The sequence below is a fragment of the Trichechus manatus genome, unplaced genomic scaffold (assembly GCF_000243295.1).
Source record: "Trichechus manatus latirostris isolate Lorelei unplaced genomic scaffold, TriManLat1.0 scaffold00083, whole genome shotgun sequence".
NCBI lineage: Eukaryota > Metazoa > Chordata > Mammalia > Sirenia > Trichechidae > Trichechus > Trichechus manatus.
Window position 1 is genome coordinate 1,692,115 of NW_004444019.1, and position 21,530 is coordinate 1,713,644.

At 36.8% G+C, this 21,530-nt stretch overlaps 1 protein-coding gene across 1 annotated transcript in view; it reads right to left on the minus strand.

Annotated features, from left to right (window-relative positions):
• Window positions 1-21,530, minus strand: part of EYS (eyes shut homolog) — a 1,981,143-nt gene that overhangs the window by 140,494 nt on the left and 1,819,119 nt on the right. The window contains 1 exon segment of the mRNA XM_012556965.2: window positions 17,298-17,470. Within this exon segment, the coding sequence (XP_012412419.2) occupies window positions 17,298-17,470 (173 nt within the window).

Below are 21,530 nucleotides of genomic sequence, written 5' to 3' on the forward strand. Positions count from 1 at the left end.
TAATCATTAGGCAATGTCCTTCCTTGTTTTTTATGGTTGATTTTGCCTTAAAGTCTATTTTATCTGAGATTAGTATTGCCACTCCTGCTCTTTTTTGGTTGCTGTTTGCTTGACATATTTTTTCCATCCTTTGATTTTTAATATATTTATGTCTTTGTTTCTAAGGTGCGTCTCTTGTAGATAGCATATTGATGAGTGTGAGTTTATTGCTGTCATTTTGTAGTGCTTTTTTTGTGGTGCTGAGGTTTTCTTTTTTCCTCTTACTCTTCTGTGCTGAGTTCCTTTTGTTTGTGGAATTTCTTTTTGTTTCTTTCATTATTATAGTCTTTGTGCTTACTGAGACTTTTTTCTTCTTTATTTTGATGAGTGGGTTTGTTAACTTTCTTTGTGGTTACCTTGAAATTTTCCCTTATCTTCCTAAGTTTGAACCAGCCTTTTATTACTTGATATCACCTTGACTTCCTCTCCATTTGAAAGTTCTATACCTACACCATGCATTCCCCCTTTTATTGTTCTGATATTGTTGTCATTTACAGATTGACGTCTCTAGTTCCCTGTTTTAAGTCTTTTAGTTTTGTTTTATCCTTGAGAGCTCATTACCAAGGTTAGTATCTGGCTGATACTGGCCTGTGTCCTAGATTTAGGTTGTTGTCTGATGTTTTTGGTTCTCTAACTGAAGAACTCCGTTTAATAATTCTTTTAAGTTTGGCTTAGTTTTTACAAGTCCCATTAATTTCTGTTTATCTGGAAATGTCCTAGTTTTTCCATCATATCTGAGAGAGAGTGTTGCAGGATATATTATTCTTCGTTGGCAATTTTCTTCTTTCAAGGTTTTATGTATGTCATCTTCTTGCCTTCTTGCCTGCGTAGTTTTCTTGCTTAGCCCTGAGTGTGTCCGCACTGTAAATCTACCTCCACTTGGGAATTCTGTGGAGGTGCCTTTCTGTGTGTAGGGTTGTTGGCTTTATTCTAAGATGGCCACACTGAGTCATGCCATTTGGCCAATAACCTTTACTCCGTATCTCTGCTCCTTTGCTGTTTTCTATCAGTTTATTTTTCTCAGTGGCTTCCAATCTATTACTTTACCCTTTCATTTAAGCTTCAGGTTTCCAGGATTGATGCCTGTATCTGTTTTACTTGGTATTTCAGGTCTTTGTTGCAGCAGGATGGTTTACTGAGTCTGACTACTCTGCCTTCTTGGCTATGCCGCTCCCTTAAACTTTCTTTTGATTAATGTTTTCATGGTATATCTTTTTCCATTCTTTCATGTTTTTCCTATCTATGTCATGTATTTAAAATTCATTTCTTGTAGGCAGCCTATAGTTGGATCATGTTTATTTATTCATTATGACAATCTCTGTCTTTTAATTTGTGTGTTTAGACTATTTGCACTTAGTGTAATTATTGATATGGTAGGGTTTGAATCACCATTTTATTATTTAACTTCTGTTTCCTTTTGTTTTTCATTATTTAACTTCCCCTTTCCTGCCTTCCTATGGGATACTTAAACTTTTTTATAATTGCATTTTAATTAATCTGTACTGTTTTTTTTTGACATTGCATTTTTTTAATTTAGTATGTTAAAAATTAAATAATACATTCAAACAGCTATTTATTTATCCATCACTTTAGATAACACTGCCTGACTCCCTATATGTAAGTTGTAAATGACAGATTGTAGAAGGTCTAGAAAGTTCCATCAGTACCAAGGTAGGAAGGCAGAAGCTCTGAGAGGAAAATCCTCAGAAGTAAGTGGATTCCAATTAGCAATTGGTATAATTAAGAAGCTCTGTGTTCACAATGATAAGGCAAGCTATCTACTGCTTTTACAATCAAGAGGAAGGAAAGACCATTAGACAATTTCCATAACACCATGAGGCAACTAATAAGTTAAATTAAGATGTAATATGATATCTTAGCACAATCAATATATTACATTTTCTAATTCTGATATAGACAATATTTTCATAACTATAATATTATAAAATGTGGTTATTTTCAAAATTGTCTTACAGATTTTTAATGCATGGAAAGTCATTCTAGTTATAACAAAGTACCTAATTTTAATAAATATAAATAAAATGCTATGGCAGAAAGAGAAGGAGATGTGAAGGCAGGACAAGGAAAGGCAGAGAAGAGGAGGGCCAATGATAAAAATAATTCGTTTTAGAAAAGAAGAATTCTAGATGAAAGACATTAAGTTAAAAGAAACTTGAATATAATAACCATGTGTTTTAACTCTTATGAACTAATAAAAATTTCCTTAAAATTATTCAAGGGTATTTTTAACAAGTACAACATCCTTGCTCCTAAATCATTTTCATTAATGGTAATTAGTAATTTTTGGTTTATCAGAAGAACTTTCATAATTTCAGCCATTGGTAAATAAAAGCATTTGCCAGGGAAATTGGATTCCACTATGTTATATTCAGAATTCCAACTGGAAAATATCTTACGTGTGATTTCACAAAACCATATATTTGTTTATATGTATATTCATATAGTCATCTATATTTTTAGTTATTTATTCATGTATCTCTCTCATATATCATATATACATTACCACGTAGTCTGATTATTAATGAACTATAGCTGGAAGAAAACAATTACAATTTGAAACAACTTACCATATTGTCACTTTATCATTATTTTGAAAACAAAGACCTCACTTGCAACTTTGTAAAAATGTTAATGTAATAATTGCTGATAGTTGCTATTCAGTAACTTGTCTTGCAGATTAGATAAATGTGAATAATCACAGAGTTCAGAAAACCATTGTTAACATATCAAGATGCACTGATATTCACATTTGTCCTGGGTATTATGACATTAGATGACTGGCACCACCCAAGTATTACAGACATCCAGTGAGTAAGAAGACAACAGTTGCCTGCAGAACTGATAGAGTTTCAGTGTATCCACAATCTTGCAAATCATTTTTAAAAAACTTACATTCTTTTAACGACACTATTTTCAAGAGCATGTATTCCTTTTACGAAGATTAAAGTTTGAAAATTAATCCATGTCATGGCTCATTCTATTAAAATCAATTCTAAATCTGAATTTTAAACAGCATGGTGTAGTGGCAAGTATAATGGCCAAAGAAAGCCCTAAATTTCTGTGCTGTATGATTTCTAGACTTTAGTAATCTCATCACTAAAACAAAACCATTGATTAGATAGCATCTTAAGATCTCTTCAAAAATCAAACACTCCATTGTTTTAAAAGAATGGGAAGGCAGACCAGGAGTGACATCTGGCCTCAGGTCTTTTGCTTGAAGGTCCAAGTGATATGTCCTACTTCAATATTCTTTGTTCCCTGTGACCTCAAAGTCTTTCGAGAATTAAAAAAGTAGCTTCTCTCGGTTGTTTTGTCTCCTGCTGGAAGCTCCATGAAGCTGCTTTCTCGTACCCTCTGTTTGCTGGTCTACGATAGGAGTCCAAGATGGCGGATCCGTGCTGTGTTAGCTGGTAGGGACCTCTGCATGAATCTCTCCTCGCTCTCTGTTCTCTGTCAGTTTTCTCACTCCATTTGGTGCTTGGCTGAGTTCTTTTTCTCTTCATTTGATGTTTTAGGGTTTCAGGATTCTTGTTGTCTCTGTTCGGCTTAGTTTTTCGGATCTTTGCTGTGGAGGGGCGGCGTGGTGCTTCTGCCTAGAGCACCATTTTGCCGAAAGTGCCAGTCTGTACTGTTTTTGTGTAATCTCTTTGTATAGTTTCTTTAGTGATTGCTCTACTGATTACAATATCCATATTTAGACTCTATTAATATCAATATTTTATCACTACAAGTGGAATGTAGAAAATTTTCCAACATTTAGATTTCTTTACCCTACATTGTTTATGATATTTATCTTAAATATCATTTCTACATACAATGAGAATCGCCATCAGTCAATGTTTGGTCCTGAATTTATTTCCTGTTTTTCTCTAGTTGTGTTCCATATCACAAGGGGTGATGATACTGCAACTAAACTCCACAGGCTTCCCTGCCAAGGCACCAGCTTCTTGTTAGGTTCAGTCAAAGGGAGGAACAGGTAGGAGGTTGGAGTTAGGGAAGGGCAGACCCAGGGTATTTGTGCATCTCTTCTTCTGCTTTGGATGGTGTTTCTGGCAGTGCCTGCATCTTCACCAAGAATCTATCTCTGGCTAAGCAGCCCCTCTTTCTATGGTAATACCTTTCAGAAGGTGACCCTGCCTCCCAGGCTCTTGTAAAATCATATCCTTCCTTTGCTTACATCTTTGTGCTGGATTGTAGCTAACCTCTGAGTTGCCCACCACACCTTATTTGACTTTTTCAGTTCTTTGAATACTTCTAAAACTATTTTTATAAAGCCAGTCCCTTTATGTATTACCTTCACTGAACCAGAGTAAAACTATGTTGCCAAATCCAGTGCCTCTTTTCTGTCCTCATCATATAATTCTTGGCATCATTTGACGTATAACCATTTAATTTTTTTTAAATATCCTCTTCTGACTTATGTTACACATTGCTCTGTAGGTTTTTCAGCTCCCTCTCTGACCACATCTTCTCAGTCTCCATTTATTTGCTCCTTTTCCTTCTCTATCTGAATTTTATAGGTTGTAGTTCCCCAGTGCTTGGTCCTAGTCATCGTGTCTTCTCTCTGTACATTCTCTTCATAGGTGATCTCATACATTCCTATGACTTTAAATAACATCTGTATGCTGACAACTCCCAATTTTATATCTCAAGGCCAAGTATCTCATTTGAAGGCCAAAATGAAGTATCTAATTGCCTACTTGACACCTCTACTTACATGTCCCACAGGCATCTCAAGCAAAACTAAACTCCTTATTTCCATCTCAAGCTTGCTCTTCTCACTTTTCAGTAAAGTATTTCATTATTTAAGTTGCTCAATCTAAAAATCCGGGGCCATTTTAGATTCCTCCTTCTTGTTACCCCAAACACAATCTATCAGTAAGTCTTGAGAATTTATCTCCAAATAAAACTTGAATCTGGTCTATTCTTTCCTAGTCTGCTTAGAAAACACCACACCACTTGTTGTATGGATTACTGCATTAGCTTCCTATGTCTCTTATCTTCTATTATCTCCTCTTTAATATTTTTCTATGTAGAAACCTGAATAACATTTTATTATTATTAATTATATTATAAATCACTCCTCTGCTTAAACCCATAGCTTATCATTGGACATTGAAGAAAATTCAAACTCATTACCAGGGCCTCGAAAGTCTTGAATGATTTGGCATCAGCTAATTTCTCTAAATTCACTTATGCCACCATTGCTTGTCCTATATGCCCTAATTTCACTGACTTTCTTAGAGAGTCCCTCCTTGATCACCCGTCTAAGTCCTACCCTATTGTTTCGCATCATGGTACTCTGTTAATCTTCTCCATAACACTAGTCACAATTTGGAATTACTCATTTATTTATTTACCTGTCCCCTTTTGTACATGTTAAGCTCTATTAAGGACAGAAGCTATATTTGTTTTATTTGCCAAGTATTACTCAACACTTATATAGACCTGACATCATAGGTGCTTAATAATATTTGTTAAATAAATCAGATGATAGAATGATTTTTCTTACAATTAAAATGACATAATTAAACTATATTTATTATCTAATAATTTGACAGATAATTTATAAAAGTAGGAAAAGTAAAGCATAAAGAAATTTAATAAATTTCTGTGCTAATGGGACAAGTCATAACTGATAATTAACACATCTCCCCAAGTGCCCACATTTGTTTAGATAACATCTGCATCACATGGTGAAACTTGTTAGTTGATTCATAATTTTATATTTGAACTATTATTTTAAGATGACAATTATTATTTTAATTTCTGGTAAAATAATCAGTAATCATTGCTACGATTAGATTTTACTTTAAATATAGCATAAATGAATTTGTGTATTTGAAAATACATTCATGGAATGAAGACTAATATAGAAGTTAAGAGCACAGACTCTACAGTGGAATTTTAAGGGTTTTAATTACGCCTCTACTACTAATTAGCCAGTCGTCATGTCACTTATTTGTTGTTGTTAGCTGCTGTTGAGTTGATTCCAACTCATGGTGACCCCATGTGTGCAAAGTAGAACTGCTCCATAGGGTTTTCAAGGCTGTAACCTTTCTGAAGCAGGTGTCAGGCCTGTCTTCTGAGGTGCCTCTGGGTGGATTTGAACCACCAGACTTTTAGCTAGTAGTCAAGTGTTTAACCTTACATTTGTGCCACACAGGGACTCATTTCTAATTAATGGTGTTCTCATGTATAACATGGGGCTAATAACAATAGCTACCCTTTGGGTTGTTTTGAGAATTAAGTGAGATATACTATATATAACACTTTAGAATAATATCTGGATTGTAAGTGCCCAATACCTAATATCCACCCAAAACAAAAAACAAAAAAAAAACCCATTGCCATAGCGTTGATTCTGACTCACAGTGACCCTATAAGACAGGGTAGAACTGCCCCGCAGGATTTCCAAAGCTGTAATTGTTACAGAAGCAGACGGCCACATCTTTTTTCTGTGGAGCAGCTGGTTGGTTTGAACCACCGACATTTCTGTTATCAGACGAGCGCTTAACTACTATGCCATCAAGGATCATTTAGTGCCTGATAATCTTACTAATTCTTTCATGTGAACTGTAATGACTTGTAAGGAAGGAGACACAAAATAGAACTGTATTTTGAGTCAACAGGAATAACTCATAATTTATTTTCCCTATTGTCAATCTAAGGGTCTTGAACTGAAATCATAAAATTGAAAGAGAGGGACAGTGTACTCCAATTCTTTCATTAGCTGATGAAGAAAATGAGATGCAGAAAGGTGAGGTGATTTGCTCAAGGTCAGACGGCTGGTTGTTTCGCATCTTGGACATGAATTTGGCTCTCTTGGCTCCCAGTCTAGGGTCTTCCCGTCACACAACCCTAGTAGTTTATACTGCCAACTTCAATTTAATCAGCTACAAAGTGATGTGAGGATTTGTTAGTTAATAAAAATATATCTGTTTGAGGTTGCCTAAATGATGATGTTCATTAATTAACAGCATGCAGATGTTAAAGGAGTAAAGGGTTGACTCAGTTGCAGCACCACACTCTGCTCTACTCTAGAGAATGGAAGGATAACTAAAAAAAGAGGTGCTGTTCTTTGCTTTCAATATCTAAGCATGATTTGAGCAACACTTTTTTAAATTTTACTAAGTAGCACATTTGGAATATAATCATTTCTAAGTTTCCTTTTACAAAGATGGTGCTCTGGAAATAGGCTTTTGCCAAGGGGATTTTTTTTTTTTTTAAATCAGGTTATAATTAGGCTTCGTTTAATACACCCATAGATTTTCAGCCCTTTGTGTATTATACAGGTGTTCCAATATTCTGCTCTTCCACCCAGGCAAGTGTTGCATAACCAAAAAAGCTGTTGGGTATTGGCAGAGAGGCACCTTAAGTTCTTCAATTTAGAGGTTGGAAAATTGTATAATTCCCTAACTATCGTAACATGTGGGAGAAAATGGCTATTAAGGCTGTCCATTCTCCTTTTGCTGCACTGACTTAGGCTAAAATTTAGTAGCTCAAAACCCAGGACCCTAATATCGCACTTTTCTCGAAAGTGTTTGTTTATTATGACAAGTCATGGAGGTTAGAGAAACTGGAGAAAACAGAGAAACAATGGAGGCAAGAAACAGGCAAGTTCAAGAGGCGATTTTACAATCTGTGAACAGAGACCTCTGAAACACATGGTTTGTTTTTTTTGTTTGTTTTGTTTTAAACATTCTATTTTTAAAGCTTTGGGAACCCTGGTGGCACAGTGGTTAAGAGCTACTGCTGCTAACCAAAAGGTCGGCAGTTCAAATCCCCCAGGTGTTCCTTGGAAACCCTATGGGGCTGTTCTACTCTGTCCTATAGGGTCGCTATGAGTAGGAATCGACTTGACAGCAACGGGTTTGGTTTGGTTTTTTGGTGTTTTTAAAGCTTACGCAGACAGTCAAACTTAAAATGCAGTGGATACAGCTATCTCAGGAAAAATATACGCCACCTTGGTAAAGATAGCAACTCTGACATGTACTTAGGGGACTCACTTTGCAGTGCAGCATGGTGATATTCCTTCAGGAAGGTCCCCTTTGGTGTTTGCTGTCAACAACGTGTATGTTAAGCCATCTACCTGGATAGTGACAGGGACACACTTTGACAAGCAGAATTATCAGCCACTCACCCTGCTGACAGTTTTTCTTTCTCCAGAGCTTAAAGACTTGGGGCAGAAAGAGTCTCACTTCAACAATTTCGAGTTGGTTTAATGCACAGGAACAAAAAAGGTGAGATTGAAAAATACCCTTGGCCCCTTTAGAATGGCAAAGAGAATTACAAAATGTCATTTTTGGGACTGAATCATTAGGTGCAATATTTAGATTGGCCCTCTGGAAGAGACTAAATGTTCTCTGCTAGGTGTTTGTGTATGTAAAACAAAATGGACAGTAAAATGCTGACTTTTCAAAGAGATATATTATCTTTACAGGCCAGTAACACACTGATTTACACTAAAGTGATTGACCAATGGAGATCACCAAGGCGAGAAAGAGTTAATTCACTTCCAGTAAAATCTTTATTTAGGACTAATGTGCTATCATTAGAACAAGGAAAGTAAAAACACATCTATTTTTAATTTTCTATTATTTATTAATTTTTCTATTGACCAAAACACCTATCGTTGTTTGGTAATAGAAAAATATATATATTAATAGGTAAGCTTTTGCAAATTATTCTTCAAAGTTTTCAACTTCACAAATGAACAGGAAGTCCAGTTCTCAGTTAGTAATCCCTATGAAACACTTTCCTTAGAAAACTAAGGAGTCAAATAGTCCTTCAGGAATGCTTGGTATCATTAAGTAACTCATAAATTTTGAGACATGAGCCATACTTCTGATAACAACAACAACAAAAAACAAACCTGTTGTTGTTGAGTCAATTCTGACTTATAGTGACCCTGTAGGACAGAGTAGAACTGCCCCATACAGTTTCCAAGGAGCGTCTGGTGGATTTGAACTGTTGACCTTTTGGTTAGCAACCATAGCTCTTAACCACTATGCCACCAGCGTTTCCATACTTCTGATAGTGCGTGTTTATAATTCCCTTTTGAAATTCACATTGAGATTTGGGGTTTACAATACCATCATTCAAACCAAACTGGAATCATGACTTGATTATCTAAGACTGCCAACAGGGTGTATGGTAAGTCATCTACCTGAATAGTGACAGGGACACCTTTGGATTTATCCTTTATGTCTTGGTAAGGCAAAGGAAGGTGTAAGGAACAACCAGCATTGTGGGGAGCATGCAGACATTAGAGACACCAGATAATCCTAATGTACACAAGAAACCAGGTCTGAATTACTAACTATAGTTGATTTGAGGTGGGAAATTCTCTGTCTCTCTCTTTGTTTCCCAGATTTAATCTTTGTCGCACAAATTGCATAATGGTAGGGATCCCAGATCTCAGTGGCTGAGTTATTAATCATAGATACAGGTCATGAGGTTATTGGAGTTATGAGTTAAATTATTTTGACTGAAGAATACTGCAATGATCAGTACACTTTTTATAAATACTCCTTGGCTCTAAGAAATTGCTTAAGTTGACAAAATTAATGGTGTTCTCTATTTTGAAGTTTACTCATTGTTTTAGGTTGATTTGGGTCTCCTTCAAAGATATGCTCAAGTCCTAACTTCCAGTACCTGTGAAAGTGACCTATTTCAAAATAGGGTCTTTGCAGATGTAATTAGCTAACACAGGGTCACGTTGGAGTAGAGTGGAACCCAACTGAATATTGCTGGTGTCCTTATAAGAAGAGGAGAAGAGACACAGATAGATACACATGTGAAGACAGAGGCAGAGATAGGAGTTATGCTGCCACAAGTCAAGAAATGCCTGGGGCTACCAGAAGCTGAAAACGACAGGAAGGATCTTCCCCTAGAGCTTTCAGAGAGAATAAGGCCCTGCTGATGCCCTGAATTTGAACTTCTTATCTCCTGAACTGTGAGAGAATAAATTTCTGTTGTTTTAAGCCATCAACATTGTGGCACTTTGTTATGGCAGCCCTAGGCAATTAATATGTAACTATTAAATGATGATGCCTCTGAAAGTGTCAATTTTTTCAGGCTTCGTTGATCTTATGAAAAAGATGAAATATAACTTTGTGCCTATGCTTGCATCCACCAAAATTTATGAGTGGAAATTCATGTTAAATGATTATGTGGTCCTTTATCAAATATTGAGTACTTTTCAGGACACTTAAAATATTGAAGGATTCTCATTTGGTGAAAGACACATAACAAAGCAAGGATCAAGTCATCTGATTCATTGGGGAAAATAAAAACCTAAGTGATAAATGCATAATTTAATAAGCATTTTGATTTTTTTAAAGTTGAAATGCAGAGAAGGGGGTAGAAATAATCTCCAGTTAACTTATTCTGCTCATTTTAGGCCTAAGTGGCCTTATCTGGTTCTTCATGTTTGGGAATGCCTACCATAAATGGGCACATTCCATAAAATGGCCATAAGATATATGCATATTTAATCCTTGACTTTCTACCATGAGGTTGCTATTGGTATTAGGTGAGCTTGTAGTCACTCTCCTCCTGCCTCCATGTTGTTGTTGTGTGCCGTTGAATCGATAGAGACCCTGTGGGACAGAGTAGAACTGCCCCATAAGGTTTCCAAGGAGCAGCTGGTGGATTCGAACTGCCGACCTTAACCACTTCACCACCAGCCCTCCCCTGCCTCCATAGTCTTCCTGAAATCTTTTCCACAGCTCAGTTAGTATGAACTGGGGTGAGTGAGTGGTTTAAAGTATTTTAAAACCAAGAATAAGGAGCTTTTGAAAAAGCCACTCCATTGTTACCTTTAATAATAGCAACCAATTGGAATTTTATAATAAATTATATATACACACACACCGTATTTTTACACAAACAATGCACATCTTCTACGTTTGTTTGCTAACCACACCCTCCGCCCTCCCCCGTGAGGTTTTTTTGTAAGTGTACTATGCTAATTTTTTTTATAGCAATGTGTATGTATTATCTCCCACACATTTCAAGCATAATTTGAAATCAACTTCTCTAAATGAGTTTTATTGAATCAATGGAACCAGTAAAAATCTCAGACCACGTTTGAAAGGGAATTGTCTAGTTCAGTGGTCTCTAAACTTTTTTGATCATGACTCATATGTTATTTATTTAAAAACTATGTTATATAATAACATAATATATATATACATCATAAAACACGAAAAATAGAAATAGTAGGATTGAGGTAAAAAAAAGATAAGTAATATTTTCTTCCAGTACCACAATGGAGTGTATATATCCCACTTTGGAAACCACTAGACTGGTGAATTCTGTGAAAGGCTTGTTCTGTGAGAAAGAAGAGTTCCTTGGTCTAATGCTATGTTATTATAGGACATCTCAGAGCCTTTACTGTGCTATCACACACTGTTTCTAAAAGGCGAGTAGCATACTATGTAACGTTTTACAGAAAAACACAAGTCAGAGGGACTTGGATTCCAGATCTACTTACTACTCCTGAATAATAGCATCTCTGACTTGTTTTTAAACTCTGAACCCAGTTTTCCCATCTGTATAAATGGAAATAGAAATAATTGCACACTTCATTGAATTACTATGAGGATCACATAAGAAGATGACTATAAATCACTGAGCCCAGTGCCTAGCATATAGCAAACCCTTCAGTAGATGTGAGTTCATTTCACCACAGACTCTTTTTAATGGGCCACCTTGCTACACCAGTGTGCTGTGGAACACACTTTTCAAAACGCTCCGGACTATTCATTCATTCATTATTTTATTAGTTTACTTTCAAATTTGGTAAGTACTTATTAGATAATCTGCTATATAATAGGCATAGTACTATGCATAAATCTACTCCCATCAGGCAATTTTTAATAATCATATTAAATGAAAAATCAAATTAATTTGTAGATTTATTTTAGATGAATATTCTGAAGAATTTTCAATTCAGCAAAAATTTGAGATTCTACCATGTACCAGGCACAGTGTATGCATCTGCAGATACAATGATGACAAAGGTAGAAGTGATCTCTGCCTTCGCAGAGCTAACAGTCTGAGGGAAGAATGTGCATAATATATGACTACCATTTAAAAGGGAAATAGAAAATAGTGTGAGCAGTGTTCTGACAGAGAGTGGGCAAGGTGGTGGCTAGGGAGGTAAGCTGGAGTCTGTCCATGTTGAGTTTGCATATCATTTTAAGCAGTTCTGTTCTTATCCTAAAGAAAATAGGGGGCCAGTTTGAGCTGTCAGGGATGGAATGACAAATATAAGAAATGGCACAGTATGAGCATGTCAGTAGATATAAACAAGGAAAAACTTGAACCGAATAGCTGCTATCATTGTATAGAATAGTAGGCAATTTACATCACACACAGGCATCTCCATCCACTGTTTCATTCCTAACAATCAATAAATTCTACTACCTCTCTATAAAATGTTGACTTCAGTTTTTTATGAAGCATAAATTTACTCAGACCGGAATCAATTTTCCATTTCTATGAAGAATTTTTTTTTTTTTTTTAACATGTAACAGATGTGCTTGTGCTCGCCATTGCCTGGTAACTGGCAGGTGGATCACATTAGTACATTAGCATAGCTCTTAAACTGACCAAGCATAACCTGATGGGTGTGGTAGGATCTGACAGTATTCATTTTATACAAAAAAAAAAAAAAAAAGACTCTTTGTGGAGGGGCCGGGACTGACAGACCTGCAGAGTTAAATTCTCTAGTGAGCTGCAGGATAAACTGCAGAGGTTTACATTTCCACACATGGTCTACAAAATCAATTTGTCATAAATATATTCAGGAGAGAAAATTCTGCCCCTGTGCATAGTCCATCCATTTTAAAGACATTTTTAATAAGCAGGCAATGCTTATGTTGGGAAGGAGAATTCTGTGAGGTTGCTAAACAAGGACAAAGTGCTGGAATGAACAAATAGAACATTTGGCCTTTTGAGTTTAGTGTTCTACTGAGGGTGTTCCAGAGGCATACAATTGGTAAGAGTTTGCTAGCGAATATCTTTTGTTCTCTGTTTAAAAGCAGACAACAACAGATGCATGGCTCCCTAGAAACTGAGATGTGAAAACCTACAAACTAATTTGCATTTTCATTTTGTATGATTATTAGAAATTACCTCCTGGGAGTAGACCTAAAATGTGTTTTTTATTAGTTTGCTAACTTAGAAAAATATCATTTTTCATTTTACTGCTTACCAGTAAAACTTGCAAAAGCTGGAACTGTGTAAAGTGGAAGCCCATCAGAGAAGGAAAATGCAAATATTGTCCTCTAATAAAGAGTGACAGAAAAGTGATAAGACTGCACCCTGTCAAAGGCAGAAAACTTGAGAGACCAGAAAAACAAGGCAGTCCCGTTGAGTTCCAGCTCTCACAGTAATTTACAATAACTGTGACTTTGCTTTGCTGGGACAGTCACTTGCATAGATAGAAGAAAGGTGCTAATTCAATATGTTGATGGATTTGAAAGCAAGAGTCCACCAAGGCTATTTTTTAAGACTATTTTTGTGTACATTGAAATATATATTTAAGTGCTTCTTTTTTATATGTGCCAGCCTAACTTTTCCTCTTTACAGGTGCTGAAATAGGGGGAAAAAAGCGACAGGCAGGAGGTGCACACCTTCCCATTGAGCATAAGGAAGGGCAATTCCCTCAGTTCTCAGGGAAGAAAAAATGCAGACTGCTCAAAGGCTGCCTTCAACCCAGAGCAAGAGGATCTGCTTTCTTGAATGCTTTCATGTATGACCACAGTTGCCCCTGTCTCCTTACTCCCCTCTGGGATTAGGCTTTATCTTTTAACATTTCTTTGTAACCAGAAGCTAGAAAACACAGGATTTAAACATGGTGGGAAATGAGGGCTGTCGAGATGTGTTGAGCAGCAGGGTAGTCAAACAGCTGTTGAGCTGGAGAGAGAAAGCTGGATTATATCAGAGTGGATGGTATCAAAAGAGTTATAAGCTTACATGACAGAAAATTACATGTACTTGAAATATGCCATTACAAAATGTCAGCCTGACATTAAGCTGCTTTATAGAGGTATCCTGTCCTTAAGTAACCTGGTGATTATCTGTGTCCCTGGAGCTCTGCTTTCTCTGGTTTTGTAATACCCTGGCTGGTCTCTAATCACTGCACAGAGTGCGTCAACTAAGAAAAAAATTCTTGAAAGTAAATTAATTTTGATTTCCTTTGACATCCTAAAGAGTTCTCTTTTTAGCTGGAATGGAGATCCAGCCTTCCTCCCTACAAAGACAAGACATGACAGTTCTCCTCAAGGGTGAGAATCCCAGCTCCCACACTTAACGAACAAGCATTTTATAGATGAAGCAATGTGTTAGGCATTTAATATACATTATATCATTTAATTCTCATGAAAATCTCTGAAGTAGTTCTATTATTAGACACATGGAAGCTGAAGTACGGAGAGACCAAGTGACTTGGCCGAGATCTCAACAAGACAGTAGTAAAATGAGGATTTTAACCCAGGCAGTCTGATTCCAGAGCCTAAGCTTTCTGTCAACAGGTTTATCATACTGCTTTCTTCAACAGTTGTATTCACTGAGACAGCTAGGTTGGGAGAATATGGTAAATTAACTTAAAAATATTTATAGAAGGGACCAAGAGTGCAAGAGACAAGGCATAGTGTCCCTTTCTGTCTCTACGATGATGCAGTTAAGAAAATAAGAAGAGATTATTCCTGTATAGGCAACACGAGTGTGAATGGGGAGCATGAACGTGGAAAGTAAAGGCCTTTATAGAGGAAGGGAGCTGCAGGTTTTCCATTTGCAATGTTTGTTTTTCTCAACTCCAGTCGTCACTGCCACAATCATCCCGGCATGAATTTCCCAGTGGAAATATCAGCAGGGTAGGGAATGTCATAATTACATTTTCTATTATTCCCTGAAGAATATGTTAGGATAGTAGATACGGAAATACTTTGAAAAAAAAGTGCTATGTAGCAGACACAACTCCTGATGAAGCTAATTTTTCATCCTTCCGTATTAACAAAAAGGTAAAGCTAAAAAGGGAGTCCAGAGATTATTCTGCGCCTGTTTGAACTTGTAGCCGTAATTGGGCAACAACTATGTTTATTGGTTTCTACGTTGGTTGGCTCTTTGCTTTGCTCTGTGGGATAAATATATTTTCATCACGTTCTGGACAATCTCCTGGAGGTCAGATGGATAAAAGTGAAAGTTCCAAAAAAATGATTTGTGGGCGTCACCTCATACTAGTTGGTGGAGTAAGGAAAGCATTGATTCTTGGTTGGGGCAAAGATGGTTCCTGGAGGGAGCTGATACTTGGTGGGCATTTTAGTGGTCATTATGGAGTACTGATAGGTTTAGCCTGTACTGGTGCATCTTGTGTTCTGCCTCACACCCTCTTGCCTTCACGCCGGTTCCATCTATGCTACTTTGCACCGCTCTGGGCAGCTTTGACTAACTTTGCACTGACAGACCCTTATCTCAAGCATGTACTTCACATCTCTCCCTCCTCCACACAGGTAAGCTCTAGGAGCGCAAGGGTCTCATCTTTCTTGATAAGCTTTACATTTCCAGTACCTTTAATTGGATCTGGCACAAGTGTGGAATACGTGAATGGACAGGCTAATTATTTTGAGAAATTCCTCTGGGTACGTGCATATAGGAATATCTTCTTACCTACACTGAGACAGATAGACTAAAATCTTTTCTAATTTTTCCTGTCTTAATAATTCATGAATTTCTGCATCTTTGGAACTCTAAGGAGACCAAGATGAAAAAAAAAATCATTTTTTGTAAATTCAGAAAGATATTCTTTTGAACCATCATTTCTTATTTCATATTGTTACTCTAATTTTCAAGTAGGAAGCAAAAATGATGATTCATCCTTTAGTAATCAAATTTATTGCAATCAATTGCATTTTCCAATAGCTTTTGTCTGAATAAGAATGATTACGACTGAAACATCTGAAGTGTTTATAGCAAAGAACTAGACTTCAATTCCACCCAGTCTATGGTACTTTTTCTTATTATAAAAGAGACTTGGCTAACTTCTTCTAATAAAACTGTGCCACACACAGAATGAAATTCCTAGTACTTCTTAACGCTTCCCCTCTCCCAGCTACACAAAAATCCATCATTTTAATTCCCTCCAAAGGTGAATATATCAAAAACTTCAATATTCTTTAGTGATAGGTTCTTCTTTATTCTAGTTTCAACTTTTATACCCGTCACATCAGGGTATGTGCCCCAGCATTTTGATGGATCAGCACAGGCTGGATCTGCTCACTTTGTGTGCCACGGGACATAGGGCCCTGTGCTCACTTTGGCAGCCTTAAATTTGGTACCAAATAGCACCAGTGCCAAAGTTTTTGATCTTGATGGGGAAATAAAGATGAAACAAGTCTAGTCCTGAGCTGATTAAATATTAATGTCAATTATTTTTTAGTATTTCTGAAAATATTTACAAGCACATTTCCATATATCAAAACTAATATCAAATTTTTAGGAAACTTGCTTCTTAAGGTAATGTTATGGTGCAGCATTTTGTAATTTTTTGTAATTTAGGGTTTCCACATACTAGATTTTCCTAAAGAGAGGCACTTGATTTAGTTGTTTGTGACTTAGTTTATTGACATATATTAACAATGCTATGGGCTTTCCATGGAAACCCTGGTGCATAGTGGATAAGAGTTTGGCTTCCAACAAAAAGGTTGGCAGTTCAAAGCCACCAGGCACTCCTTGGAAACCCTATGGGGCAGTTCTACTCTGTCCTATAGGGTCACTATGAGTCGGAATCAACTCAACAGCAAATGGTCAATGGGTTTATGGGCTTTCCTATCTTTAAACACAATCGGGCTGCAATACATTCATTTATTAATATTACATTTTCAGTTTGCCAAACTGATAGAAAATAATTTGGTTTTATGTGTTGCTCCAGATTTTCCTTGTTACTCTTTTATCAGGAGATTGACTTTGAGATTTTATAAGAGATTTTCTGTAGTCTTACCTCAGGGAAAACTCATTACCTCCTTTGTAATTGCTTGATGGGTATGAGAACTATCTGCTCAGTGATCAGTCTCACTAATGAGTCTTGTCCTCAACTGACTTGAAAAGAATCAAGAAAAAGATTTGACGTATTTGATCAGTCAGGTGCTGTCTGATTACTCGGAGCGGCTTCTAGCCTCTTCACCTGCTCTGCCCACGTTCCGTGTTTAACAGTCAAATGCTCTTACCGTCAGTGCATAGGACTCCAGACCTTCCGTAGGGGCAGAGGCAGACAGTATCTGTCCTGGATTTTGGAACACAAGTGGCACCGTTTCCACATGGGTTGTTTTCACAAGTTGCAAACTGGCACAGCTTGCCTGAGTAACGCCTTGGACACTCACAAAACCAGTTTTCACTCTCACTGAGAAGGGAAAGGAATTAAAAAACCAATCAGAAAGCAATTAATATTGTATACATCAACTTTGACGTTATACATCATAGGGATATTACATACATACATACTTAAATATTTAAATAAAATTACAATTGCATCTTGGCTAATAAATGGAGTTTTTCTTCTCCTTTTCTCTTTCTTTTTCAACTTATAAGTATTTTTAGCTGTTTACTTTACATTGAAAGCAGATTAACAGCTTTATAGATTGTCTGAAGCCATGGAGTCTATTTTTAAGCTGTTATTTTTATTTTTAATTTATCTCATCTTTCATTTCACAGTAGGTGCCTTTTCAGGGCTTCATTAGATATGTGTGGCACTGCCTCAATAAAGGGCTTCAAAAGTCTATTAGAAAAAGCCCTTCTTGGGCTCAAAGCTCAGAGGAGACTTTTAAGCTAGTGATAAGCTCTCTTACGGAGGGAGGACGAAGTCGTCTAAGAGCAGCACTTCTGGTAATTCTGAAAGAAATGCACCGTAGGGATCTGTAATTGACTGCACTGCACTCAGGCTTAAAATATAGTTTGGTGGCCCGCCCCTGGCTGCAAGTGCTTGCGAAGGCACAGCTCAAGAAAAATACATCTCTCACCTGCCTGGGAAGGTGGAGGAAGTGGGAGTGACTTGGAATCTGTTGTTTCTGCCTATGCTACATGCTTCTGAGAGCTCAGTATTAAGCATCTGTATTCTGGGATAAAGGCTGGAAGTATAACACTCTTGTTGGCTACATCCTGGAGGGACCAAATTAGTCTTCTTATAATAAAGGAGAATGTCACATATATAAAAAACAAATTAATCTAAATATTGATTGATTAAAGTGTTTTAATCATATAGATCTAACCAGATTTGAAATGAGGAAAAGATGCTTTTATGTTACAAACCAAGGAAATCACTAATTTTAATCATGTCCTATTGATAAATCAAGCCTCATTTCCTCTTTGTTTTTGCTAGGTATTGAGAGAAGTTAGTTATACAAATTCATGCTGAGATGACTAACTGTGTGCATCTGTACATCAGCAGGCCGCTAGAGCAAAGACAGTAAGATAAATTCCATAGACAAGGCTCCAAGAAAGGAGAAAATCACCTTCTCTGGTTAACCAAGGGCAAATGTCCAGAGTTCTAAAGCATCTTATTATTCTATTAGGACTTCATTACAAATAGTCAACTTTTACTAAGTGAGATTTTGCAGATGGCAACCCTACACACTTCAAATTGTACCTTGAAGTTCCAAAAGAATTCCTGCAGTGCTAGATATTTCCACCAATATTAAAAAAAAAAAAAAAAATCTATCTTTGCTACCAACCGTGTTACACTTGCTACCTAAAGATGTCTCCTGTTCTGATCTTGCCAAAGACACCTGAATCCCAACTTCTTCCACAGCTACCAGGTCAGCTGTTTTCACTGTCACTTAACCCACTTTGATGCCTCTCCACGTCCTGAAGCAAATGGCAATGTCAACTAGCACAAAGAGTGTCCTGAGATTGATGGACCTTATGTTAAACTGTTGACTTTTGGAAACAGTGATTAAAACAATGTCACTTTCCTTCACCCACTTTACTTCAAATGTTGCAACATTACTATGACTTTATTTGGCATTGTTTAATAAAATTAGTTATGGGAGAATATATTCATGTGCAATATATTTTTTTTCTTTTGAGAAAGTTGTAAAAATCTTATCCTTCACAGTCCTGTGAACCATATAGAACACTGTTCTGCAAATCTCTCTCTAAGGAAGTTAGGACATTTTTCTGAATTAAGTAGTTCTGGGAAAGAACCCAAATGTTGGTGAAGCTTTTAGTTATACACCAGAACACCATATTTACTGCCAATTGCTGTCAACCAACATTTGCCCTGTCCCTACTTCATGGATGTAGTGTCATATGCCATTGGGCAGATAAAAGTTGCTTCTGTTCTCTTTGGGAGAGACAACATGTGTGAACAAATCTCTATAAAACACAGCACATGTATGTGATGAGTGAATTTAGAAGCAGCTATTAAAGGATTTTAAGATGTTAACTCTGTGAAATGTGGATTCAGATGACAGTAGTTTCTAAAAGCTATTGGTACCACAAAATGTAGCCAGAGAATCTCTGTGTGGCTTTTACAAACCGAGATTCTATGTTCTCCCTGCCCTCCTAGATGGAGATTCTGATTTAGTAGGTATGGGGTAAAGTCCAGGATTCTGCGTTTTAAAAGTGTCATTGGCTGATCCTCTTGCATAGCCCATTTTGAGCTTAAGCCAGCCCCCAGGACAAATTTTCTCTCCAGAGAAAAAATAAGTACGATAGTCTTTAGTTACTACTGTGCCCTTAGAAGGATGCCAAGCATTATAATTTTCTCTCTTTGTTTTGGCTAGAAATTTGGCTTTTTTTTTTTTTTTTACTAACATACATCTGAAAACATAATATTTGTTTATCAAAGTACAAAGATTAGAGTATTTTAATTTACTAGTTCCATATATGGTCCACAGCATGTACATTATACTTAACAAGAGTGTGAAGTAGGAAAAATTCACTCAGTCATTTTAAAGCATTGTTTAAACAATACCACCTATCTCAGGGTATGAGAACATTTGCATATTTTGGCACTGTGAATGCTGCCAGTATATTTGATTACAAGTCCACAATATGGTTGGCATACCAAATGACCGCTATTAAGTTTCTACGGGCATTCAAAATTATCTTCAGAAAAAAAATTAGCTGATTAAAAAAAATCAAAGATGCTGGCCGGAAAATGTTGCCCACTATTTACATAACACAACCAGATGCCAGAAAATCTTCTAGAACTAAAAGGACTCCTGCATGTATTAATTTCAAAAGATAAATAACTCTTCCTCTACTCTTTGTAGCTAATGGATCATTAACGTATTTTAAAGTTGGCCAACCACAGCATCAAGAGAGAGAGATTCTCAGCAGGAAAGCGTGCAGAAATGAATCCTTATGAATAACGTCTCTAGATACTCCTGAAAAATAAAAGTGCTATTGGTGGAAATAACCCATCTCTGTGTATAGGTTCTTCTATTTATAGCACCACAGCACAGGCCTAAGAAGGAACGCAAATGAGATTCCGAGTCTTCAACTTTCGTTCTGTATTCGTGAGTTTCACAACCCCACAAAAAGAGTCTGCTAATTAAAAAGCTGTACCTCTTTTTTTTTTTTTTTTTAACCCAGAATCTGCCTTAAAACGTTTGAACTCTTTTCGAATGAGTTGCCAGCCGTGTGTGGTGCAGGGACCAATGGAGACTCAGAGCTCTAACACCACAGGTAGTTGTTCGTTGTCTAAGACAGAGCTGCCTAAAAGGATTTTTTTTTTTTTTTTTGCAGTAAGGCATGCCATCATGTTTGACAGTTTTTATTTTTAACCTTTTCTTTTTAAAAGTAGCCATGCATGAAAATAATAGGGGGAAAAAAAAAAAAGCAAAACCAAAATTACCTTCAGGCAGCTTAGAAAGTGAACTTGGAGAAACATAGTCTATATAACTTATCCAAGAACACACAGAGCTCAGGGAAAGTGTCTTGCTACAGGTATTTTTTTTCCCCTTTATTTGAAAGGATTGTATTAAAGGCAGTGTCTTAGTCATCTAGTGCTGCTATAACAGAAATACCACAAGTGGATGGCTTTACCAAAGAGAAGTTTATTTCCTCACAGTCCAGTAGGCTAAAAGTCCAAATTCAGAGCGTCAACTCCAAGGGAAGGCTTTCTTTCTCTGTTGGTCTTCTCATCAATCTTCCTGCGGACTAGGAGCTTCTCTGTGTAGAGACCCCAGATCCAAAGAATGCACTCTGCTCCTGGTGCTGCTTTCTTGGTGGTATGAGGTTCCCCTGTCTCTCTGCTTGCTCTTCTCTTTTATATCTCAAGAGATTGCCTCAAGACACAATCCAATCTTGTAGACTGAGTCTTACCTCACTAACACAACTACCACCCATCCTCCCTCAGTAACATCGTAGAGGCAAGATTTACAACATACAGGAAAATCACACAGTACTGGGAATCATGGCCCAGTTAAATTGATACACATGTTTTTTGGTGGACATAA